The following is a 22,530-nucleotide window of genomic DNA, read 5'->3' as shown; positions in this document are numbered from 1 at the left end:
GGGTCTCCAGTATGAAGAGTTGGACAGCACCAGGGCCCGACATGGTTCACGCCTAGTGGCTAAAGAAGCTGACTGCACTCCACGAGCGTCTGGCAGCACAAATGAACCAGCTGCTAGTTAACGAGAGACACTCGGAATGGCTAACCGAAGGTCGGACTGTCCTGATCCCCAAGGACCGGTCCCCTCCAACTACCGACCAATAACCTGCCTCAGCACTACATGGAAGCTCCTGTCAGGCATCATATTGGCTAAGATGAACAGGCACATGGGTCAATACATGAGCAGGACACAGAAAGGAATTGGCAAGAATACCAGAGGCGCAAAACACCAGCTACTGGTAGACAGAACAGTCAGCCGAGACTGCAAGACCAGACTGACCAACCTGTGCACTGCCTGGATTGATTACAAGAAGGCCTATGACTCAATGCCCCACAGCTGGATACTGGAATGCCTAGAATTGTACAAGATCAATGGGACCCTAAGAGCCTTCATCAGGAACTCAATGGGGATGTGGTGTACAACACTAGAGGCCAACTCCAAGCCCATAGCACAAGTCACCATCAAGTGCGGGATCTACCAAGGAGATGCTCTGTCCCCACTGCTGTTCTGCATAGGCCTGAACCCCCTCAGTGAGATCATTAACAAGACTGACTACGGATACCAACTACAGAACGGAGCAGTTGTCAGCCACCTCCTGTACATGGATGACATCAAGCTGTATGCCAAGAGTGAACGAGACATCGATTCACTGATCCACACTACCAGGCTATACAGCAATGACATTGGAATGTCGTTCGGACTGGAGAAGTGTAGTCGGATGGTAACAAAGAGAGGGAAGGTAGTCAGAACTGAGGGGATTGAACTACCAGAAGGCAACATTGCAGACATAGAGAACAGTTACAAGTACCTGGGGATCCCGCAGGCGAATGGGAACCATGAAGAGGCCGCTAGAAAAGCTGCAACCACCAAGTACCTGCAGAGGGTCAGGCAAGTCCTGAGGAGTCAGCTGAATGGTAAGAACAAGATCCGGGCCATCAACACGTACGCCCCGCCCGTGATCAGGTACCCTGCTGGGGTAACAGGCTGGCCAAAGGAGGAGATAGAAGCCACTGACATAAAGACAAGAAAGCTCCATACCATGCATGGAGGGTTTCACCCCAAGTCCAGCACCCTGAGGCTGTACGCTAAGCGGAAGGAAGGGGGCCGGGGACTGGTGAGTGTCAGCACCACAGTCCAGGGTGAGACAACGAACATCCAAGAATACATTGGAAAGATGGCCCCAACTGACCGAGTGCTCAGTGAATACCTCAGGCAGCAGAAACCCAAGAAAGAGGAGGGAGACGAGGAACCATCATGGAAGGACAGGCCCCTGCACGGTATGTACCACCGGCAGATAGAGGAGGTGGCTGATATCCAGAAATCCTACCAGTGGCTGGACAAAGCTGGACTGAAAGACAGCACAGAGGCACTAATCATGGCAGCACAAGAACAAGCTCTGAGTACAAGATCCATAGAGGCTGGAGTCTATCACACCAGGCAAGACCCCAGGTGCAGGCTGTGTAAAGATGCCCCAGAGACAATCCAGCACATAACAGCAGGGTGCAAGATGCTAGCAGGCAAGGCATACATGGGACGCCATAACCAAGTGGCCGGCATAGTGTACAGGAACATCTGTGCCGAGTATAACCTGGAAGTCCCGAGGTCAAAATGGGAGAACGAGGGACAGATTTTGTATGATAAGCTTCATGTTATGAATGCACAGTTTGAGCACTCAGGTCGCATCAGAGCATCAGGCCGTATAGTGTGAGACCCTGCATCGTGACCTATTAACTTCTAACCCCTGCGATTTAATTGTACAGTTTGAGCAGGTGCTGAATAACGCGACTGAAAGTGTTTGCCCAGCTTAATGCAGACTGTTTAAACTAAACAAGCTGCTGTTTCACATAATAAACCCTGTCAGTCGGAGTATTGCCTTCTGTTTTAACAGTTAAAGCAGTAGAGACGGGCTGTTTGCATGTGCGTGGAACTCTGGCGTCATTAACCAGGCTAGTTGTTAGCTTATAGCTCATGCTAGCTAACCAGCAAGCAGTTAAAAGGACAGCTGAAGCTGCACAAAACACCCACAAACTTATCTCACTACAACGTAGTGCCAAAAATATGACTCGCAGCTCGAGCTCGACACAGCTGCTGTAACATAAGACTGACATCCAGCTAACCACAGCTAAAAGATATTTAGAGAAAACTTACCATTTCCTCAGGTTACACGAGCTGAGTTTTTTCACGCTGAAAAGTTGTTGTTTTGGCTCTCACTGAAGACACTGACGCTGAAGACATAGCTGTTCTTTTGTACTGCTTTTAAGCAAAACATCCTTTGTATGTAAGGCCAAGGGTGATCATCCTCTTCAGCTCTAGCCATAGCTGGACTGGCCATCGGGCATACCGGGGCCGCTGGCGATTTTTTGTTTTTATGGGCCGATGGATTTTTTTTTCTTTTTTTAGTAAGGGTATATATAATGAAAGGTGTTGGATTGGCCAATTGGTCATGATCGACTCTGGGCTGGACCAATTACAGCCGAGGAGGCCGGATGCACCCTCCCCCTTGTTTAGCAATCACGTGATTTTCGCGCATTGCATGCCGGGAACTCGTGGCAAAACAATCCAAGTACCGCATCAAATGCAAGCATTTGCAGCTCCGCAAAACGTTCATTCTCCGGTTCCAATACCTTCTTGTTTTTTCTTTGCCACACAAAAAAGGAATGTACAAAACAAAAGGAGAACAATGCCGGTCCGTACAAAGACAGACTCGACGAAAAGACAAAGAAAAGATACAAGGAAAAAATCAAAGGAGTGAAAGGGTCAGACCCTTACGAGAACACAGAGTGGACAAAATACGTTAGCGTGCTGCCCAACTTTCATCACGCTCAGATTTATAATTATACGGTTCTTGGAGTGAGTGCATACACTCATGAAGTTTAGTAACTTCAGGTCACTGCAACAAGCCCAGGTACAGTTTACCGACGGATGGGTACAGGACCTTGAAATGCACCGTGTAGAACGAAAGACCATCGTACGAACAAAGGTAAGTTTACCAGCCTCACAAATCGTCATCATAAATACACATTCGTTAACCGTTTATTAATATAACCTTTGAGCTCAACGGTAATTAATTAGTAGTGGAAATAATTTCTGGTAGCATTACAGAAATGTAGCAGTGACAATAATATTGTATGCTGTAATCGCACTGGACAATTAGTGATACAAAACAACTGTTTTATCCTGTGAATAAAAGTATATGTTTTTGTCAATGTACCATGGTAATAACTAGGGGTGTGTATTGGCAAGAATCTGGCGATACAATATGTATCATAATACAGGGTAGACGATACGATATATTGCAATACTAAAAGCCAGACGATATTTGTGTTTAGTAGGACTAAATTTAATTAGGAAAACTCACAGTAAACAGTCCAAACTGTTTAATGCTTGACATGAAACATCTGAAACAAAAACACTCTAAGTTCAAAATGAATGGAGAAATTAACATCTGCCTTATTAGAAGTCATGTCAAATAAACAAACAAAAACTACTTTACTGAAATATCAAGTATTTTTTAACATGAAAAAAGTAAACATGTAACACTGAAGTCTTTCTAAGTACTATGATTGTAAAATACTTATTCAAAAACTGCTCTATGGAGCATCAAAACAAAGTACTTTTTATGTGACCTTAACATAAACAAATATAAATCAAAAATGAAATTGCTTGAAGAATCCATCCAAGTAAACATTAACAAAAAATGTAAAGTGCTATTACAACTAAGTGTTAATAAAATAAAGTACAGCTCTGCAGTGTCCATCAATGGAACACTTTTAGTACAACCTGAAAAAAGGAATTTACTCATCTAAATAAAAGTGCTTATGAGACTCAACCAAAATACCAAACATTCTCATATCAGAGATTTTACATGTGTAGTGTTTTCTCAGTGTTTATTTTTCAATTTCCAGATTTTTGTGCAGGAATACAAGCTGATCGACATGGTCAGCTCTCAGGACACTTCTCTGTGCATTTACTATGTCTCCTGCAGAGGAGAAAACTCTCTCTGCAGAAACACTTGTTCCAGGAATGCATAGGAAACTCCTTGCTACTTTGGATAGCTGAGGGTATTCCTGTTCATCGTCCTTCCACCAACTGAGAGGATTTCCTGTGAGAGGCAAAGGGGTCTCATCTCTATACCTCTTGATCTCAGCTGCAGCAACATCATGTTCTAATTTTGGTGCAGTATTGTCACTAGTAGAGGCAAACGTAGCTCCGAGCAAGTCCACCAATGCACATGAGGTCCTCTGTCTCTTTAGGGGTGGCCGAGGGATGGAGTCAAAGTTGTCTTTGATATGTGGGTGATGAGCCTCCTCTGTGGCATTCTCTTCCTCCACCTGTTTGTCAGTCTCCTCATTCTTTTGCTGCTGAAAAACATTAAATTCAAATAGTATTACAGTTTTTTACAGTCGCTAACAAGCGCCTACCCATACTTCAGATACTTTTTCTAAACTCTTAACACAGACCCACACCTACAAAACACAATTGGCCAAATGGATAATATCCTTCCCAAAAATACACTTTGTTAAATATATACTAACTCCTCATTTCAAAATTAGAACACATCTTTCTCTGCACACACTAACTGTACAAAAACACTATAAATCTGACTCAAAATGAAATTAGTCTGTCAAAGAATAACACTTGTTTTCACTTCACAAGGTACATGCAGTCAATCAAAGTACACCAGGTTTCAAAATACTGGCTATTATTGACATTACAAAAACTGCATAGACTTTTATGTTTCAGTGTCACAGGTATTTGCATGCGAAACATGCAATCCACCATATTGACACCAGAAATGTCTTGGTTGGTAACTGTATGTCCACATGTACAGTAATGTTCACATTCAAAAGCATTCCAGTAAAAAGCAAACAAGTTTTTGTTTCTTTACTGTTTACCACAGGAGGTACAGTAGAAACACGGTATGATAGGACAGAGAAAGTTTTACAGTATTGCTTACAGTGAACAAAATATCCATGAAACACACAAGAGCATTCTGAACAAAAAAACAACAGCAAAAAGCCAAGATAAAAAGGGGGGGAGGGGGGCTAAAAAAAGGCAAAAAAGTTGCATCTAATCTCTGCGATCTTCAGGGTTAGGCCACATGTTTTCATCAACATCACATCTGATGTCAGCCAAGTCGATGCACCTGGGATAAAACCGCCTGGTATGTCGGATCCACCCTTGGCAATCGTCAACTGTGATGTCCCTGGAGCCAGCATCCATGGCTTCAAGGAGGGACATCTGGTCATGTGGCTGATGGTCATAAACCTTCCACCGCCATGCAGAAAAGAACTCCTCTATGGGGTTGAGGAAAGGTGAATAGGGTGGAAGGAAGAGACTCACCAGTCTTGGGTGGACTTCAAACCATGTTGTTATTGCTTGCGAGTGATGGAAAGCCACATTGTCCCAGGTAATTACAAAGGTCCTCATGTTTTCACCCTCCTGACCCTGCTCTGGAACCAGGCGCTGGTGGAGATCATTGAGAAAGGCAAGCAAGTGCTCTGTATTATAGGGTCCAACCTGACATTTGTGAAGGAGTAATCCTGCATTTGCAATTGCTGCACACATGGTAATGTTTGCCCCTCTCTGTCCTGGCACATCAACTGTGGCCCTTTTTCCAATTACATTTCGTCCACGTCGACGCCTTTTGGCCAGATTGAATCCTGCCTCATCGATGTATATGAATTCATGAGGGGCCTGGTTGGCCTCCAATTCCATAACTCTCTGAAACAAAGTTTATGTAAGTCATGTTAGTACTGTATACCATACTGTACTGTAACCTAGTATTGTGTAGGTTACCTACTTGCAAAGTGCAAAGCTTATAGAACTGGACATTGGATTGAATATACACTGTACCTGGACATATTGTCGTCGTAGCTCCTTGACCCTCTCACTGTTCCTCTCAAAGGGAACAGTGTAGAGCTGCTTCATCCGCACTCTATGTTTGGACAATGTCCGCGAAATGGTTGTGAGGCTGATTCTATCGATATTGTCGAATATCTCATGGTCCGCCACAATTCTGGTTTGTATTTCACGCAGTTTTATTGCATTATTTGCAGTAACCATTTCCACAATGGCAAGCTCCTGATCATTACTGAGGAGCTTTCCTCTTCCCCCAGAGGGTGGAAGACGTTGCATTCTTTAGAAAGACAGACAATTCAACATATGCATTACTGTATGACCATATTGACATGTCAAGTGAGAATAGGAACAATCCATGTAAAATGCAATACTTACCTGTTGGTTTGTTGAAAGGTGCGTATAATGGAGGCAACCGTTGACCGCCTCAAATTGGGCTGCACTCTTTCACCAGCCTCTCTTAGTGAAAGACCATGGTTGATTACATGGTCAATGATAGTGGCACGGATTTCATCACTGACTACTGTTCTTGCAGCCCTTGGAATGCCACCACCACGCATTCTTACACCTATACCTTGCCCTCTCCTTGGGCCTGCTCTTCTCTCTGGGCCCCTTGCTCTTACTCCTCCTCGACCAGACATTACAGTGTTTGTCTTTTTTTTGTTTCCAAAAACATCACTCCTCAAGGTCTTGCCTTATGAACCCCACTGAGTCTAAGCCAGAATGGAAGAAGGTGTGGTTGGCCCAATTTACCCAACATAAATCAGCTGTGTGTCAATTATTCAATTGTTTGTTTGTTTACAGCTGAGATATATTTTTGATATTGATATTGTTTTTGTACTGATATCATTGCAGGGGCAGAGGTTTTTATACTGTATCTACGGTTTGGAATATTGTTTTTGCTATTGTGGGATGTTGTGTGTTAACATTCGTAGATACTACAAGAACAGTCCATAGTTTTGTTGGGAGGTATAACTTGTCTGTTAAGAAAATGTAAGCATTGTGGAAATGTGTTCACTGACTGCATATTGGGTGAACACGACATGAAATGTGTGAATGGTATGGCCACAACAGACCGATCCTGTGCTAATTGTGTTTAGAGTTTTGCAAATGTGACAACTGTTTGGACAAACGCTTGTTAGCGACTGTAAAAAACTGTAATGTCAGAAAGTCAAAATTCAAATCCAAGATTCACCCTGTTTTTCACTAATATTTGATGACAAATGTCATCAATATGCATTTTTATTTTTTTGCTTTTTACTTTATTCACTTGCTTATAACTTCAGTTGAATTTTTCCAAATAAATTAATTTATTTACTTACATTTTCTTCCTTCTTTATCACAGTCACCACAGTGTCCAACAGTCTGGAATAGGTCTCACTGGTCTCTGCTTCAGACAGGAAGGGCAGGTCCTTAAACCGAGAATCAACAGTTGATGCCATCCATAGTGTCTCCCTCTCATTTACATATCTCTTTCCCAGATCTTCTGCTATGGCAGTCTTAATGTCCCTTACTGTCGGTGTATCATCAACACTTTCTTGTGCACCCATCACAAGCTTGGAATGAAGAGGAGCAATAATGGACAGGGTTGGCATACTCTCCTCTGACATCACCAGGGTGGCGTCCTTCATAGGCTTGAGTGCCTTGACAACTTCTTCTGCACATCTGATGTCAGATTCACTCAATGTGAAAATTTCTGCAGAAAGCAGAGCTGCACAGATGGCTGGTTGCTGTTCTAAAAATCGTTCTATCATATCATAGGAGCTGTTCCATCTTGTAATTATGTCCGTGATCAATCTGTGAGCTGGTAGCTGAAGGAGACACTGTTTTTGCTTCAACTGGTGTGGTGCTGGGCCTGAAAAAGGCTGTTACACGTCGGATCCTCCCGAGAAGTCACACCACGGATTGTATTTTCAGTGCTTTCTGTGAGGCGAGATTCAGACTGTGTGCAAAACATTGTATGTGCGTCATGCCTGCAAGTCTAGCCGCGAGAGCCATGTTTGGTGCATTATCGGTAACAACAACAAGGTCCTTTGCATTCAATCCCCATTCAGCCACAGCGTCAGTTAGTAACGCTGCAATGTGCTCACCTGTGTGACTGTCATGCATGGCTCGGGTTTGCAGTACATGAGACTGAAGGTTCCACTGGTCCGTTATGTGATGTGCTGTAACAGTTACGTACGATTCAGTGGCTCTTGAAGTCCAAGCGTCGCATGTCAGAGCAACTGTCTCAGCTGAGCTGAGAGAGTCCAGCACTGTCGCTTTGACTTCTTGGTACAACTTTGGCAGAGCGATGTCCATGATGTGTTGTCGAGAAGGAACGGTGTAACGGGGCTCCAGCGTTTTAACCATATTACGAAATCCTTTATTCTCCACAACACTCAGAGGGCGCATGTCTTTGCAAATAAAAACAAGTACTGACTGCGTTATTTTTGTTGCACGAGTTGAAGTTGCTGGTAGTTTCGAAAAGTTAACTTCTTCAATTGTCCGTTGAGAGGGATCACCTCGTTTCGTTTTAAAATTAGCATTTGACGCTACGTCGCTATGGTGTCTAGACACGTGTGTTCGTAAATTTGTTGTGTTACCGGAATATTTTACTCTGGCGGTGCAGATTTTACAGACTGCATAGCTCTTGTCATAGTCTTTACTGCCTTCTTTTGTCCTAAATCTAAAATAAGTCCACACATCAGCTTTGAAAGCTGCGGGGGCCGGCTGTATCCTCTCCTCTTCAGTCATCAGTTAGCTAGCATCACACACGTCCACTGACTGTTCTACTTCGTTCTTTTGGCAAACTAGACGCTTCTACAGTTATCGCGAGACCTCGTTTTTACGTTATAGTAAAGGCGGTGAAAACTGCAAACCAGTGGCTGGAGTTTGAATTCCAACATACAAAAGAAATAAACAGTAAATGCATGTTATTTTTCAATGAAAAAAAATCGATAACACTGATTTTAAATATCGATTCAGTATCATTGCGCGAAATATCGCGATATTTCGTTGTATCGATATTTTCTTACATCCCTAGTAATAACAGAAGCAAAACGCTGACCTACAGGGAGGAGGTCAGCGCCCTGACCCACTGGTGTCAAGACAACCATCTCACCCTCAACGTCGCAAAGACAAAGGAGTTGATAGTGGACTTCCGGAGGTGCAGAGAAGTACACACCCCCATCACCATCAGCGGCGCTGCTGTGGAGAGAGTGAGCAGCTTCCGGTTCCTTGGTGTACACCTCGCTGAGGATCTTACGTGGTCAGTACACACAAACAAAACAGTGAAGAAGGCGCAGCAGAGCCTCTTCTTTCTCAGGAGACTGAAAAGATTCGGCATGAGCCCCCGCATCCTCAGGACCTTCTATCACTGTGCCATTGAGAGCATCCTCACTGGATGCATCACCACCTGGTATGGCAACAGCACCGCCTACAACTGCAAAGCTCTCCAGCGAGTAGTGCGGTGCTCTGAACGGATAATTGGAGGTGAGCTTCCCTCCCTCCAAGACATCTACAGGAAGCGCTACCTGAGGAAAGCGGGGAGGATCATCAAGGACTCCAGTCACCCCAGCCATAAACTGTTCAGACTACTTCCATCAGGAAGGAGGTTCTGCAGCATCCGGTCCCGTACCAGCAGACTGAGAGACAGCTTCTTCCATCAGGCCATCAGACTGCTGAACACGTCATAGACACCTCAGCTTCACTACTGGAACTTTAACATTATGCACTCCATACTGTACAGTAATGCCACTGTTTTGCACATGTCTCAACTCTGTATATTTTTATATATTTTATTTATTGTTTACTCTATTTAATTTGTAAAATATGTGTACACACACACACACACACACACACGTAGAAAAATATTTAGTATACACATCCAGAAATGCATATACTATTATATACTGTACATATATTTATTAGTTTCAGATGTAGCCATTCTTGTATTTTGCTTGTTTACATTATTGTATTTGCACAACTCTGTTGTAGAGCTGGGCGATATAAGATTTTTTCATGTCGCGATATGTTTTTTTCATTTCAGGCGATAACGATATCTATCACGATATAAGCCAAATAACTATATTTGTAAGATTTAAATGTGCCGTTGCTCACAAGTAAAATGTGAAATAATCAGCAGCTTGTTTTTATTTAAATATTTATTTCCCATAATAAGTTCAACAGGGTAGATGTACTTAAGGAACATGAGACTTTTTCAGATAAATAAAGGCAAATATTGCAAACTACACAAAAGGCAGCCGCTAAAGCGTTTAAGTTTCAAAATAGAACAAACGAAACAGACTAAATTGTCAATTCCACTTAGAAACAAAATATTAATTCTAAAAATAAATCTTAGTTTGTTTTACAGAAGAACAGACAAAACTGACTAACTTTTGTCAATATCAAATAAACTGAGAACTAAAAGGAAATTCTAAATCTCTCCTTGTTGTATAGCTGAGCTTTTCAAACAGTTACTTTAGTCTGACAAAAGCCGAATGACGAATTAGCGCTTCCAGTCAGAGACTGAGGCTACGTCCACACGTACACGGGTATTTTTGAAAACGGAGATTTTCCGTTTCCGTTTTAAAAAATAATCCCGTCCACACATAAAGGCAGAAATGAAGGAAAACACTGCTATGAACATGCCAAAGCAGCAGGTGGCACTAGATTCCTAACCGCGCCGAAATGTTGGCCAATCAGAAGTCTAGAAGCCTCGGTGGGAAAAAGTAAACAAAGCTGGGGCATAGAAGCAGAACAGAGTCGTATGTTTATGTAAGCATTTAAACACTGCAGAGAGTAGAATTAACAGTAACAGTATTGTAGAAATTCATTTCACCGAAACAATAACGTGGCGCACAGTGTGACGTCAAAAAATGCGCACACCTTTGACGCTGCGTTTTCTCCGTTTTTCTAGTCCACACGTAAATGCAAAAACTGAGTTTTCAAAAATATCCACCCTGGCCGGAGTTTTTAAAAATCTTCGTTTTCAGTGACCAAAAACGCCGTTTACGTGTGGACGAAAGGTGCAAACGCATAGAAAAATCTGTGTTTTCAAAAATACCCGGGTACGTGTGGACGTAGCCTGAGCATGCACCAGTTTATTGTATTTCCAGACTTGCTTTCGGCACAATTTACAGTGCACGCTACTCTGTTTTTTGTCAGACTTGAAATAGCCGAAATACCTTCACACTACGGAACTTCTATGGCTCTTCCGTTCGACAATCTCTCCGGCATTGGAACCATCATCTGTTTTCTCTTTGGTCACGCTCGGTTGATTTTTCTAGTCGGCACACTCATTTCCTCCATTACCCGGGCGGTACGGTGGCTGGCTGCTTCCCAAACAAATACACATGTGCGGCTTGGCACTTGTGCTGTACGTAACAAGTCACGTGACGTGATGCTGCGGCTGTGATTGGTTCGGCTCTGCGCTACTTAATTTGGATTGGCTGTTCTTTTTTTTTTTTTTTTAAGTGGACAAGAGCGGCGAGGTCTATCGCAATAGTTTAATTTTTCTATCGAGAAAAAGTTATATCGCGATACATATCGTTATCGTTCTGTCGCCCAGCTCTACTCTGTTGCTTGTGAAGCTCGCACACAAGAATTTCACTCACATGTGCTGTACCAATGTACCTGCACATGTGATGTGACAATAAAAGTGATTTGATTTGATTTGATATTGTGTCAGGACAATTCACTATTTATGCACAATAAATAAAGGAGCATAGCGCGACAATTTCTGTTCAGCGCCAGACTTGCTTGTAACCTATATCACCAATTATGTTAAGAAAAATGACGTATTAACTACTACAAAACTCTGACCTTTGTGGGAATGCTTGGAGCAGACTAACATGTGAGCTGGAGTGTTCTGAGACGTTATATTTGGTATATCCAGACCATCCGTCGGCTCTTACTTCGGAAACATGGCTTAAAAAAAATTCTCTTCAACGACGTAATCCGATAAAAAATAAATAAAAAAAAGATCTCTTTACCCGTCGGCTTCCCGTGGCTGTCATGCGACCGGCTATTGCAGTTAATAATACAACAGCTTCTTGCCATTTTTTTGGGTTTCTTTTTATCGCTGTGTAACGGAGTTCAATTGAAAGCCTGTGTGCGCTAGTACCTCTTGCCACAAGTTCCCAGAAACCTTTGCGGTTTTATCCCTGAATGACATCACATTTTCAATCTTTATCCTGGTGGGCCGGTCTCTAGTCAAAATGCCCGGGCCGATTTTTTGTCCCAGTCCAGCCTTGCACAGATTATCATTTCTTACAGTAGACAGTTGTATTCCCATTTTCTTTTAAACACAATAAAAGTTTTTGTTTTGTAAACATGGTTTTATTTCTGTTCTTAATGATCAGGCTAAGGATGCAAAAAATACTACAACTAAAGACAAATGCCTTAAGTCTGTGATTTATAGGTACCTTTTCATATTTTGATGTATTGTCAAATCTAAAGAACCACGTTTTTGGCATTTCTGCCTATTAAACATGAATCAGGACACAGATGCAGAGTTCACTCACTTTATATTTAACAAAAAGAGGGAAAAAAAAAACATCATTTGATGAGTTACAACAGCTTATGGTGGCAGCTGGATGGGCTGTACAGGTCCATCTGGTTTACAGGTAAAGCAGTCATCATATAAAAAATAAAACAAAACAAAAAAAAAAAATGTACAGTTAGTGGAATTTAAATGAACATGACGAACCAAATGTTGGTCGTCTCCATGAAGCACCACAAGATCAAAACAGATCCCGACAGTTTTCCTGTCGACCTGCCAATAAACTAACAAAAGTGCTTTTAATGGGTTTTTTTTAAAAACACCTTTTTACATTTCTACTTCCTGGAACCATTTTCATCCACATTCCTCGCAATCTGCACAGAAACGTCCCTGGATCTGCAAAGCCTGACGGTAGTCAGAATGGAAGTTTTCTTGGTAAATTCCTCCCAAATACAACAAACAAACTAGAGCTGCTGTATCTCTTTAAACCCAGATTTATCCAAATAATTTTATTTACCAAGTGGAATTCCATGTAATATTTATCAGGACAAATGACTCATCCAATCAGTAAACTCATTTATTCCCTCAAATGTTTCTTTTGTACCTTTTAAATCCTTAAACCTGCCATTATATGAAAAAGTTTTGACTCCAATTTCAGTCAAGCTTGTAGATTTAGTAATTCTTAACAGTATTTTCTTCACATTTGACTTCCCAGATCACAGACTTGACACAACAAAGACTTTAATAAGCTCAAACTCTTCATGGAAGCAAATGCCGATCAGAGGAGAACACAGAGGACCGAGCCGTTGCAGATTATCGAATCAAGGGTTCATGCTATGAGTTCTTGATTCGTGTCAGTCATCTTTTCTTTATCTGTCTTCACACAGTGTAAGTCAGCTACAATAGTTTGTACAGAAAAAAGTTTGATAAAGCTCAGAGAGCAAATGAGAACTTCTCCCAGAGCAGATCATTGTAACTAAAGAACAAAGAAGCTCTCGTACAGATGTGGACACATATCGAGATTGTTGAGGGGGAGTGGGCTGCTAAAAATACTAGGATAGGACAAAACCGGAGTGTAACAGTTTCTTAAAAGAAACTGCTGCTCTTTAAAGATAACAACAAACAGGCAAAGGGGCCTCAAAACCCAGAGGGGGAAGAAAAAAAATCTGAGATTAAAGTACTGTACTGGGTAATGTTATTGCATTGATGAGAATAGAATCTGCCCCCGCCAATGCTAATATGCAGATGATGTGATTATATTCATTTATCAAGTTCCTTAAACCCAGAAAAGCTGCTTTTGTCTGTGGCAGCTAAGCATCTGTACAAATATCTTAAACATAAAACATATTGCAGGGGTGGTTATTAGGAGGAAAACAGTTCTCACAGATTAATATATTGAGAAGTCATTAAACTGTAACATGTCTCTGAACTTCACTGGCTCCGTAGACGTTTGACCCCAGAATATCTTTCTACTTTCTACTGTCTTCAGATCATAAAGACAGTTTCTAAAAAAATCCAGTGATGAAATGAGAAAACTTCAGTGGAAATATGAAATTCAGCTAGTCTCAACAGGACGCGTCAGAATAAAATCACTTTATCGCTACATGATACGAATTTTGTCAGTGACTGAAAATTTGCCCTCAGTCTCAGACTCCTGAATCTCAAAGTCCTGGCTTTATGTCTTTTTTTTTTAATACAAACTCCAAGATTAAATACTTTTTTGTTTTTGTTTTGTTTTAATGAATAAAGGAGGGGGGGGGGGGGAGACACAACAAAACAATTATCAAGCAAAAAAAGTATCAAGACGAACTGAAGTTTCTGCTTGCCAGTGGTTTGGGGTTCTGATTAAAATGTTAAAATGTCACGTTTTCACTTGCACCCTGTATTTGGATTCTGACGACAATAAGGTGAATAAAAAGCCAGAAAAGTGGCTTAAAGACCGACATTAAAAAAATAAAAAATGTGTAGAACATCAGATTGTCTTTGAATTCATGCTGGTGTTATTCATCTCCTACAAAAGCAGGAAGGGAAACGAAACTTCTCTGACGATTCATGAAAAAAAGATTGAAGTTCACTCAGAGCGTAAAGACACAAATAGACTAACAGACACGAGCGTCTCATGTTTCTCCTCTGGTCCCAACATCTGCCTCCACGTTGTTTGACAGAGAAGAGAGAGAGAAAAAAAAAAAAAGATTTGGCACAACAGTCCTTCAAACATCAGAGCAACTTTAAACAGACAAGAAAACCTGGATATGTTCTTCGACTGGACTGATGGGAGATTGTCACCGTAAGTTTGGAGTGATTTTCTGTAGAAAAATATAATGAGGCAATATAAAAAAAAAAAGACGGAATGAAAAGTACTGCAAGAATTCAATGGATTTACAATGATTTACTATATAGCTTATAAATACGTTATCTACACAATATGTGGTACAAAAATACTATATAGCATTTAGTGGGCACTGGATTTCATTTGTGTGTTTTTCCTCAAAGTAACAACAACATAAAAAAAGGATATGAAGCTGGTCAGGCACAACATCGTGTTCTTGAAGGGGAACGCTGCTTCCACACGTGAGGAAAAACAACAACAACAACAAAAAAAAAAAACAACCCAAAACAGAAGTGGAAACTGAAGAGCGCCTCCTGCGTCCACTGTGCAGCTTTGGCTCGCTTCAGTTGCAGTCGGGCATGAGAACGTTTCGATGAGAACATAAAACACAAGCGTACGTTTTGGTTTAAATCCTGTCTGAACATCAACGGAGAGGTTTGAGGATGTGAGTCATGCTGCCTCAATGCGTTTGTGCCGTGTCTACAGAGGCTCCGGAGAGACACGAGCGCACATGTGAAAATGAGAAGGAAAAGAAAAGAAGAAAAAAAGATTCTTTTTTTTGTCAAGCACTGCGTGGAGGTCAGTGTGAGCACGACGGGTGCCAGTGGAAGTTTGTTATACCGGTAAGTAAAATGTAACAGGGGCTCACACCTGTAGTTTATAATGCACTGCATGTAGGTTAATGGTGTAGTACCAAGCAGTTTGCAGTGAGAGCCGTGGAGCTGAAATTTGCTGAATATAATATGCAGACCTTACACGAAGTTTGCAGAGTGCAAAATATAGCAGGTATTGCGCTGCAGGTAGTTAAACATATGTGTCCATGTAGTTTGTGGAGGGCAAATATGAAGCTGCAGTAACTCACAAGGACATCCAAGTCAAATCCTTGTCATGACTGTAGTTTTCCCATTGACGCTTGTATTTGGCCTCATGCAGTACTTTGCAGCGCATTAGAGTTTGTGCCAAAACTCTCTGCAGTGTTTGACACTTAAAAAAAAAAAAGTTCCTTGTGACAAACAGAAACAAACAAAACAGAACAGAAAAAAAAAAAAAAAAAGAATCCACGCTCGTGTCGTCTCTGGGGCTCTCAGAGACTGGACCACAGTTGTTTGAACCCCTGCAGCGTCGTCGATACTCAGTGGCTTCTGGTTTGATTTATTGGTAAATATGTGCCTTATTGCTCAGACCGAGTGTCCTGGATTCGCAATCCAGCACATGACTCACACCCACACAGACGAACCGTTCAGTAAAAGAAGGAGAGGTAAGTTCAAATCAAAGACCCAGTACCACATTCTCTCCAGCCGCTCCTCATCCAGTTTACATGGTAACTACAGAGCAGCGCGGCGATGGGAGGAGCCTCCGGGCAGAGCTCTTCTTGTCCCTGTAGCTGTCGATGTTTTTTATATTTGGCATCATAAGTTAAACGTCCCATTGATTTGTGTGCTTTGTGTCCTTCAGCCTCTTTTCTCCTGGTTTAAGGCAACTTATATTTGTGATGATTTTAATAAAACCTTTTCATAAAAAATGTACAAATTTCTTAATACAAACCTCTATGGCATTATCAGTAAACACTGTATAGAAAATATATAAATATGCTTTTCTCTTTTCAATGTACAAATGTTCTGTAGCTCCCGGTTCACTTTTCCCTTTTTCGTCCTGCATCTCGCTCCTCCTGTTACATCAGTCTCTCTTTCCCGTTTTTTACCTCATATATGCACAATTGCTATTTACAGTGAGGGGGTGGAGCTGTGAGGAGGGGGTGGGGGATCACAGGGGATTTGGCTCATGAGGAGTCCGTGCAGGGCGACGGTGGCGGCGGATAGAGGTGATGGGAGTAGCTGCGCTCGGTGTAAGGCGACGGCGGGCAGCTCTCACAGTTCTCCTCCGCAGACAGGTACTGGCTGCGGGGCGTCGGCGGTGGCGGGAAAGGCTCTGAGTCGTAGTTGAGGTCGCTGGTGTAGCCCTTGGCGGTGGCGCTGGACTTGAGCGGCGCTCGGCGTCCCGGAGTGTAGTCGCTGTCGCACACGTCGGTACTGCAGGGGGTGGTGGGAGGGGCAAAGTGGCGGTAGGTGTAGGGCCGGTAGCTGAAAAAGAGAAACGGCAGAGTGAGAACAAAAAACATTCTTTTTTCTGCTTCTTTCACTTGGTGTAGAGAGGTCAAAGGTCACATGTGTTTTGCATGCTTGAAAAGCAGAGCAACAGCTCCAACTTGTGGAGAAAGAGTCAAATGCCCCCATGAGGCATTCAAGAAGGACGGAACTTCAGAGACAAGACGCAGACTGAGCTGTTGGGCCACAATGACAAGGTGTGTTTGAAGGAGTGAAGAACATTGGACCAACGGTCAAGCATAGCGGCAGTTCTGGAAATCATGAAGGAGGCCAACACCTCCACCTTTTGTGTACTGTGCTTAAAAGACGGGCCTGGAAACCAACCAATCTACCAAGAATTGTTGCTGAATATCAGCCAGAATTATGCCAAATGCTTGTTAATGGCCACCAAACGCACCTGATTAAATGTTAAAATTTGCACCTGAACCAAATATTTGGGAGGGGTGTACACATATAGCTGAGCCTGTGTGAATTAGAGAAAAACAAAAATAGATTTAAAATGGTAAATGGCCTGTATTTATATAGCGCTTTACTAGTCCCTAAGGACCCCAAAGTGCTTTACATATCCAGTCATCCACCCATTCACACACACATTCACACACTGGTGATGGCAGCTACATTGTAGCCACAGCCACCCTGGGGCGCACTGACAGAGGCGAGGCTGCCGGACACTGGCGCCACCGGGCCCTCTGACCACCACCAGTAGGCAACGGGTGAAGTGTCTTGCCCAAGGACACAACAACGAGACTGTCCAAGCCGGGGCTCGAACCAGCAACCTTCTGATTACAAGGCGAACTCCCAACTCTTGAGCCACGATCGCCCCATGTCCTCAAAGGTTTATGCTATGCAATCATTCTACTGGGGAGAAAGCTCCATGAAGTCATTAATGCCTCTTTACTTTATATGAATTCTTAACTTGAAGATGTCTGACTCTGAAAAAGTAGCAGACGCAGCTTCTTTCCACAAGAATCTAAATGTCCTCCTATATTAACACACACTCGGTCTCACGTGAAAAAATTGACACAAAAAAAAAAAAAAAAAAAAAAAAAAAAAAAAAGGCCGAGGGTCCCTGAAGGCATCTCCAAGGGGTAAACATTCACATGTGTGGCAGGAATTCTGATTACATTTCCAAACCAGCTCCATTACTCTGGAATCCTCTGAATACACAACCAGAGCACTTCAGGGATTTCAGGAATTCACTGCAGCAGACGCTGTTTGGAAGTTCCTGACAGACAGAAGCATACAGACCTGTAGGATCTGTGCGTGGAGGGGCTGTTGGAGGAGTAGCCGAACTCCACTGTGTATTGGGAGCGGACCGTGGCAGGAGACGGAGGAGGGTTCAGGATCTGCGAACCAAAAAAATAAGAGAAATTTACCAATTTGACCCAGGACCAGAGAGTCCACAAGGAGAGAGGCTTAACGTGCAGTGTTAAAAAGAGAAAGCTCAAATAACTCAGACACTGTAATGTTAGCTGCTTTTTAAATCAGCATGAATCCAAATCTACATTCAGCTCAAACCGAAAACAAAAAAAAATAAACAAATAACTGTTAATAACTTCACTGTTTCATTCTTTAACAAAACCTAAAACAAAGAGTTGTTCCTCAGACAAATAGTGGGGGGCAGCGTTTGCTAGTTTAGGCTAATTTACAGCACAGTCACGTTTCCAATCAATCAATGGATCCAGCTAAGGACAGCAGGTAGAGTCTTATAGAAGGAAGTGGGGAGAGTAAGCGTGTGTTTGTCTCTCACCGGTGGGAAGTACGTTCCCTTTGTGCTGGATGAGCTGCTGGATGAAGCCCCGGTGACGTGAGCGCGATCATAGGGCGGGCCGCTGCTCCCACCCATGATACTGAGGGAGCCAATCACAGACTTCCCCCTGGACATACCTGTCAATGGGTTTATACACAAAAATCAGCAGCTATTTATTAAATAAAACATGAATTTCAGATTTTTGGTCAGTTTGAGAAGAGCAGCGGGGAAAATTTGCCATGTGTGACCCAGGATGACATCATCACCTGGCAGCGAGCTGGACAGTGAGCTCGGATGCGGCACGTATCCCAGCGGCACAGACGACGGCCCGTGAACCACGAAGTCGTTGGTGACCGTTTCGCCGTCGTCCTTCATCTGAGGACAGAGGACCCTCTGACACACAAAGTAGATGGCGCCCACCACAAACAATGCCATGACCACGGCCACGATGGAGCCGATGGTGTTGTGAGGAGGCGGCGGTGGCTCCTCAGTTGGATCTGAAATCACAGAAGATTTTTTATTTTTATTTATTTTTTATTTTATTTTATTTTATTTTAAGTTCTAGTTATTATTTTACTAATATAAGATGGAGACAAAGAACTGATTCAGCTTTGGTGTCACACACACACACTAACTCTTGGTGTACAGTAAACCTGTGTGGGTATGTGTGTACCCTAACTCTTGGTGTAGTACACGTACGTATTTATTCATAACTGTTAGACGTTTTTCTGTTTCAGTGATTTGAAGTCTGACAGAAGCACCACAGCTAAGATGTTCCCGCAGGTCAGAACACAAGTGATCAGATTAAAAAAGATAAACCGGATCAAACTGTTCGGATGTTTTGGATGTTTGTGTTTGCAGACTCACAGCAGCCCGTCTCGTCTGAGTTGTCCATGCAGTCCATGTTGTGGTCGCACTTCTTGTGCTTCCCAATACACTGGCCGTTGAAGCAGGTGAACTGATCGGCGGGACACCGAACTGCAGACAAACATTTAGGCAAAAGACGCTCAACAGACTTGTTACAGCTGCCGTTTGTGGTCGGGCCACTGATATTTAAACACTGTGGCTCCTTTGACTTTTATTTCAGGAGTGAAGCGTTTAGAAATTATCAAACAAATGTTGTACACTCTCACAGGTACACACACACAAGCTTTGAAAATTAAATCGCTGAGGAATTAAAGTTTTACTTTGCGGCGATCCCGCCTCAAAGATTCTGTCTTACCCGGCTCACCTTCACACTTGTTCTCGTCAGATTTGTCCTGGCAGTTGATCTCTCCATTGCAGCGAAGGCTCAGTTCGATGCACTGCCGGCTATCGCACTGGAACTCTGAGTCGGAGCAGACCGGACAGTCCTCCTCATCGCTGCCGTCGTCGCACTCGGCATAACCATCACAGCGCCAGGCCTGTGGGATGCAGTCCACCTCGCCCGACGTGCAGGAGAACTGCTCCGGCGAACAGGTGGGCGGCTCTGAGGACGACGCAGACACTGGTCAAACCTTATATTAACGTTGAAACTGTATTCAAATATATGAATATATATCTATATCACATATCTATCAATATCTACATCAGGGCTGTGCGATATGACCAAAATTTCATATCCTGATATAAGACATTTATTAAAATTCTGTGACTCTCGGGCAACTCGACTTGCGTGAAGTGTTTTCAGCTGGGCGTCGTGCACCTGGAGTTGAGTGTTACATAAGCTCAAACAGCTGCAATTTTCTTTGTGAGTATTTATTACACGGCGTGCTGCGGGGGAAAACCTGTTCTTATGTTTACTTTTTAGCACATGACGTGCTTCTCGTCTGTAAACACTCTGCGTACTCTTTCACGTGATTCGGTTTATTTTGAAAAACCTCAACAGGATCTACAGCTTTATTGTGAAAGGTTTATGTGGAAAATAAACATGCGGACAGCGGAGCCACGCAGTGCATTTATCGTCGCTGTTGCTAACGACAACGCACAAAAACAGTCGCTTGTCCGTCCGTAGTGTGGTTATATTAAATATAAGAGAAAGAGAGAACTTTAAGAAATTAATTCTACAGTGACCATCAAAATGATGAAAAAATATTGCCGTAAACAGTTTATTTTGTGTCACCACAAAATAAACAATAGGCTAATTTGAAATGATAGACATTTTCCTATCCGATATATATCGTTATCTCAAATAGCCCTTATCTATCTATTTTATTTTACTGAGAGGAGGGTTGCTCAAATCTTTGAGCAATCTTTATTAATGCTGATGACTTTATGCTTCACCTCCACATGAAAGCTCGTCGGGCAGCAGCACCAGGTGAACAGGACATGAGCAGCGCGTCGTCCCATCTCCTTTCACGATGCAGATGTGAGAGCAGCCGCCGTTCTCCCACGTACAAGGATGTTTACCTGGAAATCGCAGAGCTCAGGTGAGCGCGGTTTCAGTTTGAGTTTGATCTGTTAAATTGTGCATGTAAAGCGGACTCACTGTACTCCCTCATGTCGAGCTCGTGGACTGCGTGGATGTCACTTAAGTAGGCGATGCGGGCCTGGATCTTGGTCCGTCCCTCCCTCGTCGTCTTGTCGATGCGTTCGATCATCTGCTGCTGTTTGTCGATCCAGTACAAGTGGTTCCCGAAAACAGTCAGGCCCACGGGCTGCAGGATGTTCGAGTCCGCAATCACGATGCGATTGGCTCCTAAATCATTTCAAAAAAGTGCCGGGAAAGAAAAAAAAGAAAAAAAAAAAAGAACAAGGTTGTAGGGCAAAAACTTCAGGAGCAAAGAAACGGGAGAGAAACTGAGGGGTGAGGCAGAGGGGAGGTGGGAGGATGGAGAGCGATACACCGAGGTCAACAGCCTGAAAATCTGCTCATCAAGGCGGAGTCCCAGAGGCACAAAATTCACAAGAGAAAAAGGATTCACGGCCTCCTGCAGCTAAAATCTGCAGGGCCGAGTTTCCTTTAGGAGGAAACATTTGAGGAACTGAACAGTTTACATTCCTGCCGGCCGGCACGCGGCGCCGGAGAATCACAGGAATGCCGGTCTCCACACCAACCCCCACCTCCGCTGATTTCTGACATTCATGGAGGTTTGTTTATTTCCTGTTTAGGTTCGTACTGCTGAGCATTAGGTTCAGAATCCACAGGAACAGATTTGATTTGAATGTGCAGCAGGATGAACTCCAGTTTTAAATAAATTCCTTTAATATCTTCAAAGCTGAAAAACACCAAACTCAGTTTTTAAGACGAACTCTGAGCCTCTGGTCAAGCTGCAGTAAACAGTAAAATATTTGGACAGGTGACACTGAAGTGGACCCGACGGCCCCAACTCACCCGAGAGGTCACTGCTCTCGATGCGCCGCAGGTCTGAGTCGACCCAAAACAGCTTCCCCACCTCGTTATCGATGGCCAAAGCAACGGGCTTCACCAGGCCGCTGAAGAAGAGCACCTCACGCTCTGTACCGTCCAGCGCCGCCCGCTCGATCTTTGCGGAGCGCTCCATTAGATTGGTGAAGTACATGTACCTGTGGGGACATAATGTACGGGCTGTGAGGACAAAGACTGGAGGTTTGTACACGTTCTCCCTCTCGCTGCTCTGAAGTTAACCAGAACATCTGCAGACTTCATCTCTCGACCACAAGGCCTGAAACTAACCTACAATTATGGCTCAGAGCGAGCGAGCGAGTCAGAGCCAGTGAACTGCAGCAGCCCGACAGAACAAACATGGAGGACAAATTAGAGAGTGATTAAAGGCAGAGTGCACACACACACACCGCCATACAGACGACCTGCAGGTGGGTCAGGTGACATTTTCTGGATCTAAATCAGATTAACTACAGAAACACAGGAGGATGAAAGAGCTGATTTACAACCAGGAATCATGTTAATGTTTATCATTCAAGTGTTTCTCAGCTGTTTAATGTT

At 43.1% G+C, this 22,530-nt stretch overlaps 2 protein-coding genes across 5 annotated transcripts in view; both read right to left on the bottom strand.

The window, feature by feature from the left end:
* Window positions 1-7,851: 7,851 nt before the first annotated feature.
* LOC146649603 (E3 SUMO-protein ligase ZBED1-like) lies at window positions 7,852-8,768 on the bottom strand. The gene has a single exon (XM_085387526.1). The coding sequence runs from the start codon at window positions 8,692-8,694 to the stop codon at window positions 7,852-7,854; it is 843 nt and encodes a 280-aa protein (XP_085243652.1). The 5' UTR covers window positions 8,695-8,768.
* Window positions 8,769-15,081: 6,313 nt separating this feature from the next.
* The window catches only part of lrp6 (low density lipoprotein receptor-related protein 6), a 47,450-nt gene continuing 40,001 nt past the window's right edge, over window positions 15,082-22,530 (bottom strand). For 2 of the 4 annotated variants that reach the window (XM_085387714.1, XM_085387716.1), the window contains exons 15-23: window positions 21,940-22,130; window positions 21,094-21,303; window positions 20,889-21,014; window positions 19,849-20,094; window positions 19,494-19,604; window positions 18,893-19,123; window positions 18,627-18,763; window positions 18,125-18,222; window positions 15,082-16,852 (exon numbers count right to left, since the gene is read on the bottom strand). In XM_085387714.1, coding sequence (XP_085243840.1) covers window positions 16,552-16,852; window positions 18,125-18,222; window positions 18,627-18,763; window positions 18,893-19,123; window positions 19,494-19,604; window positions 19,849-20,094; window positions 20,889-21,014; window positions 21,094-21,303; window positions 21,940-22,130 — 1,651 coding nt within the window. In that variant the 3' untranslated portion in view covers window positions 15,082-16,551. The remainder of the gene's footprint in view (window positions 16,853-18,124; window positions 18,223-18,626; window positions 18,764-18,892; window positions 19,124-19,493; window positions 19,605-19,848; window positions 20,095-20,888; window positions 21,015-21,093; window positions 21,304-21,939; window positions 22,131-22,530) is intronic. The other 2 variants (XM_085387717.1, XM_085387718.1) reach the window with 1 other exon arrangement.

Source organism: Rhamphochromis longiceps, linkage group LG17 (genome assembly GCF_057381845.1).
Source record: "Rhamphochromis longiceps isolate RC_006_pf linkage group LG17, R_longiceps_female_GT1.1, whole genome shotgun sequence".
NCBI classification, from domain to species: domain Eukaryota; kingdom Metazoa; phylum Chordata; class Actinopteri; order Cichliformes; family Cichlidae; genus Rhamphochromis; species Rhamphochromis longiceps.
This window is presented reverse-complemented; position numbering and strand designations above follow the sequence as displayed.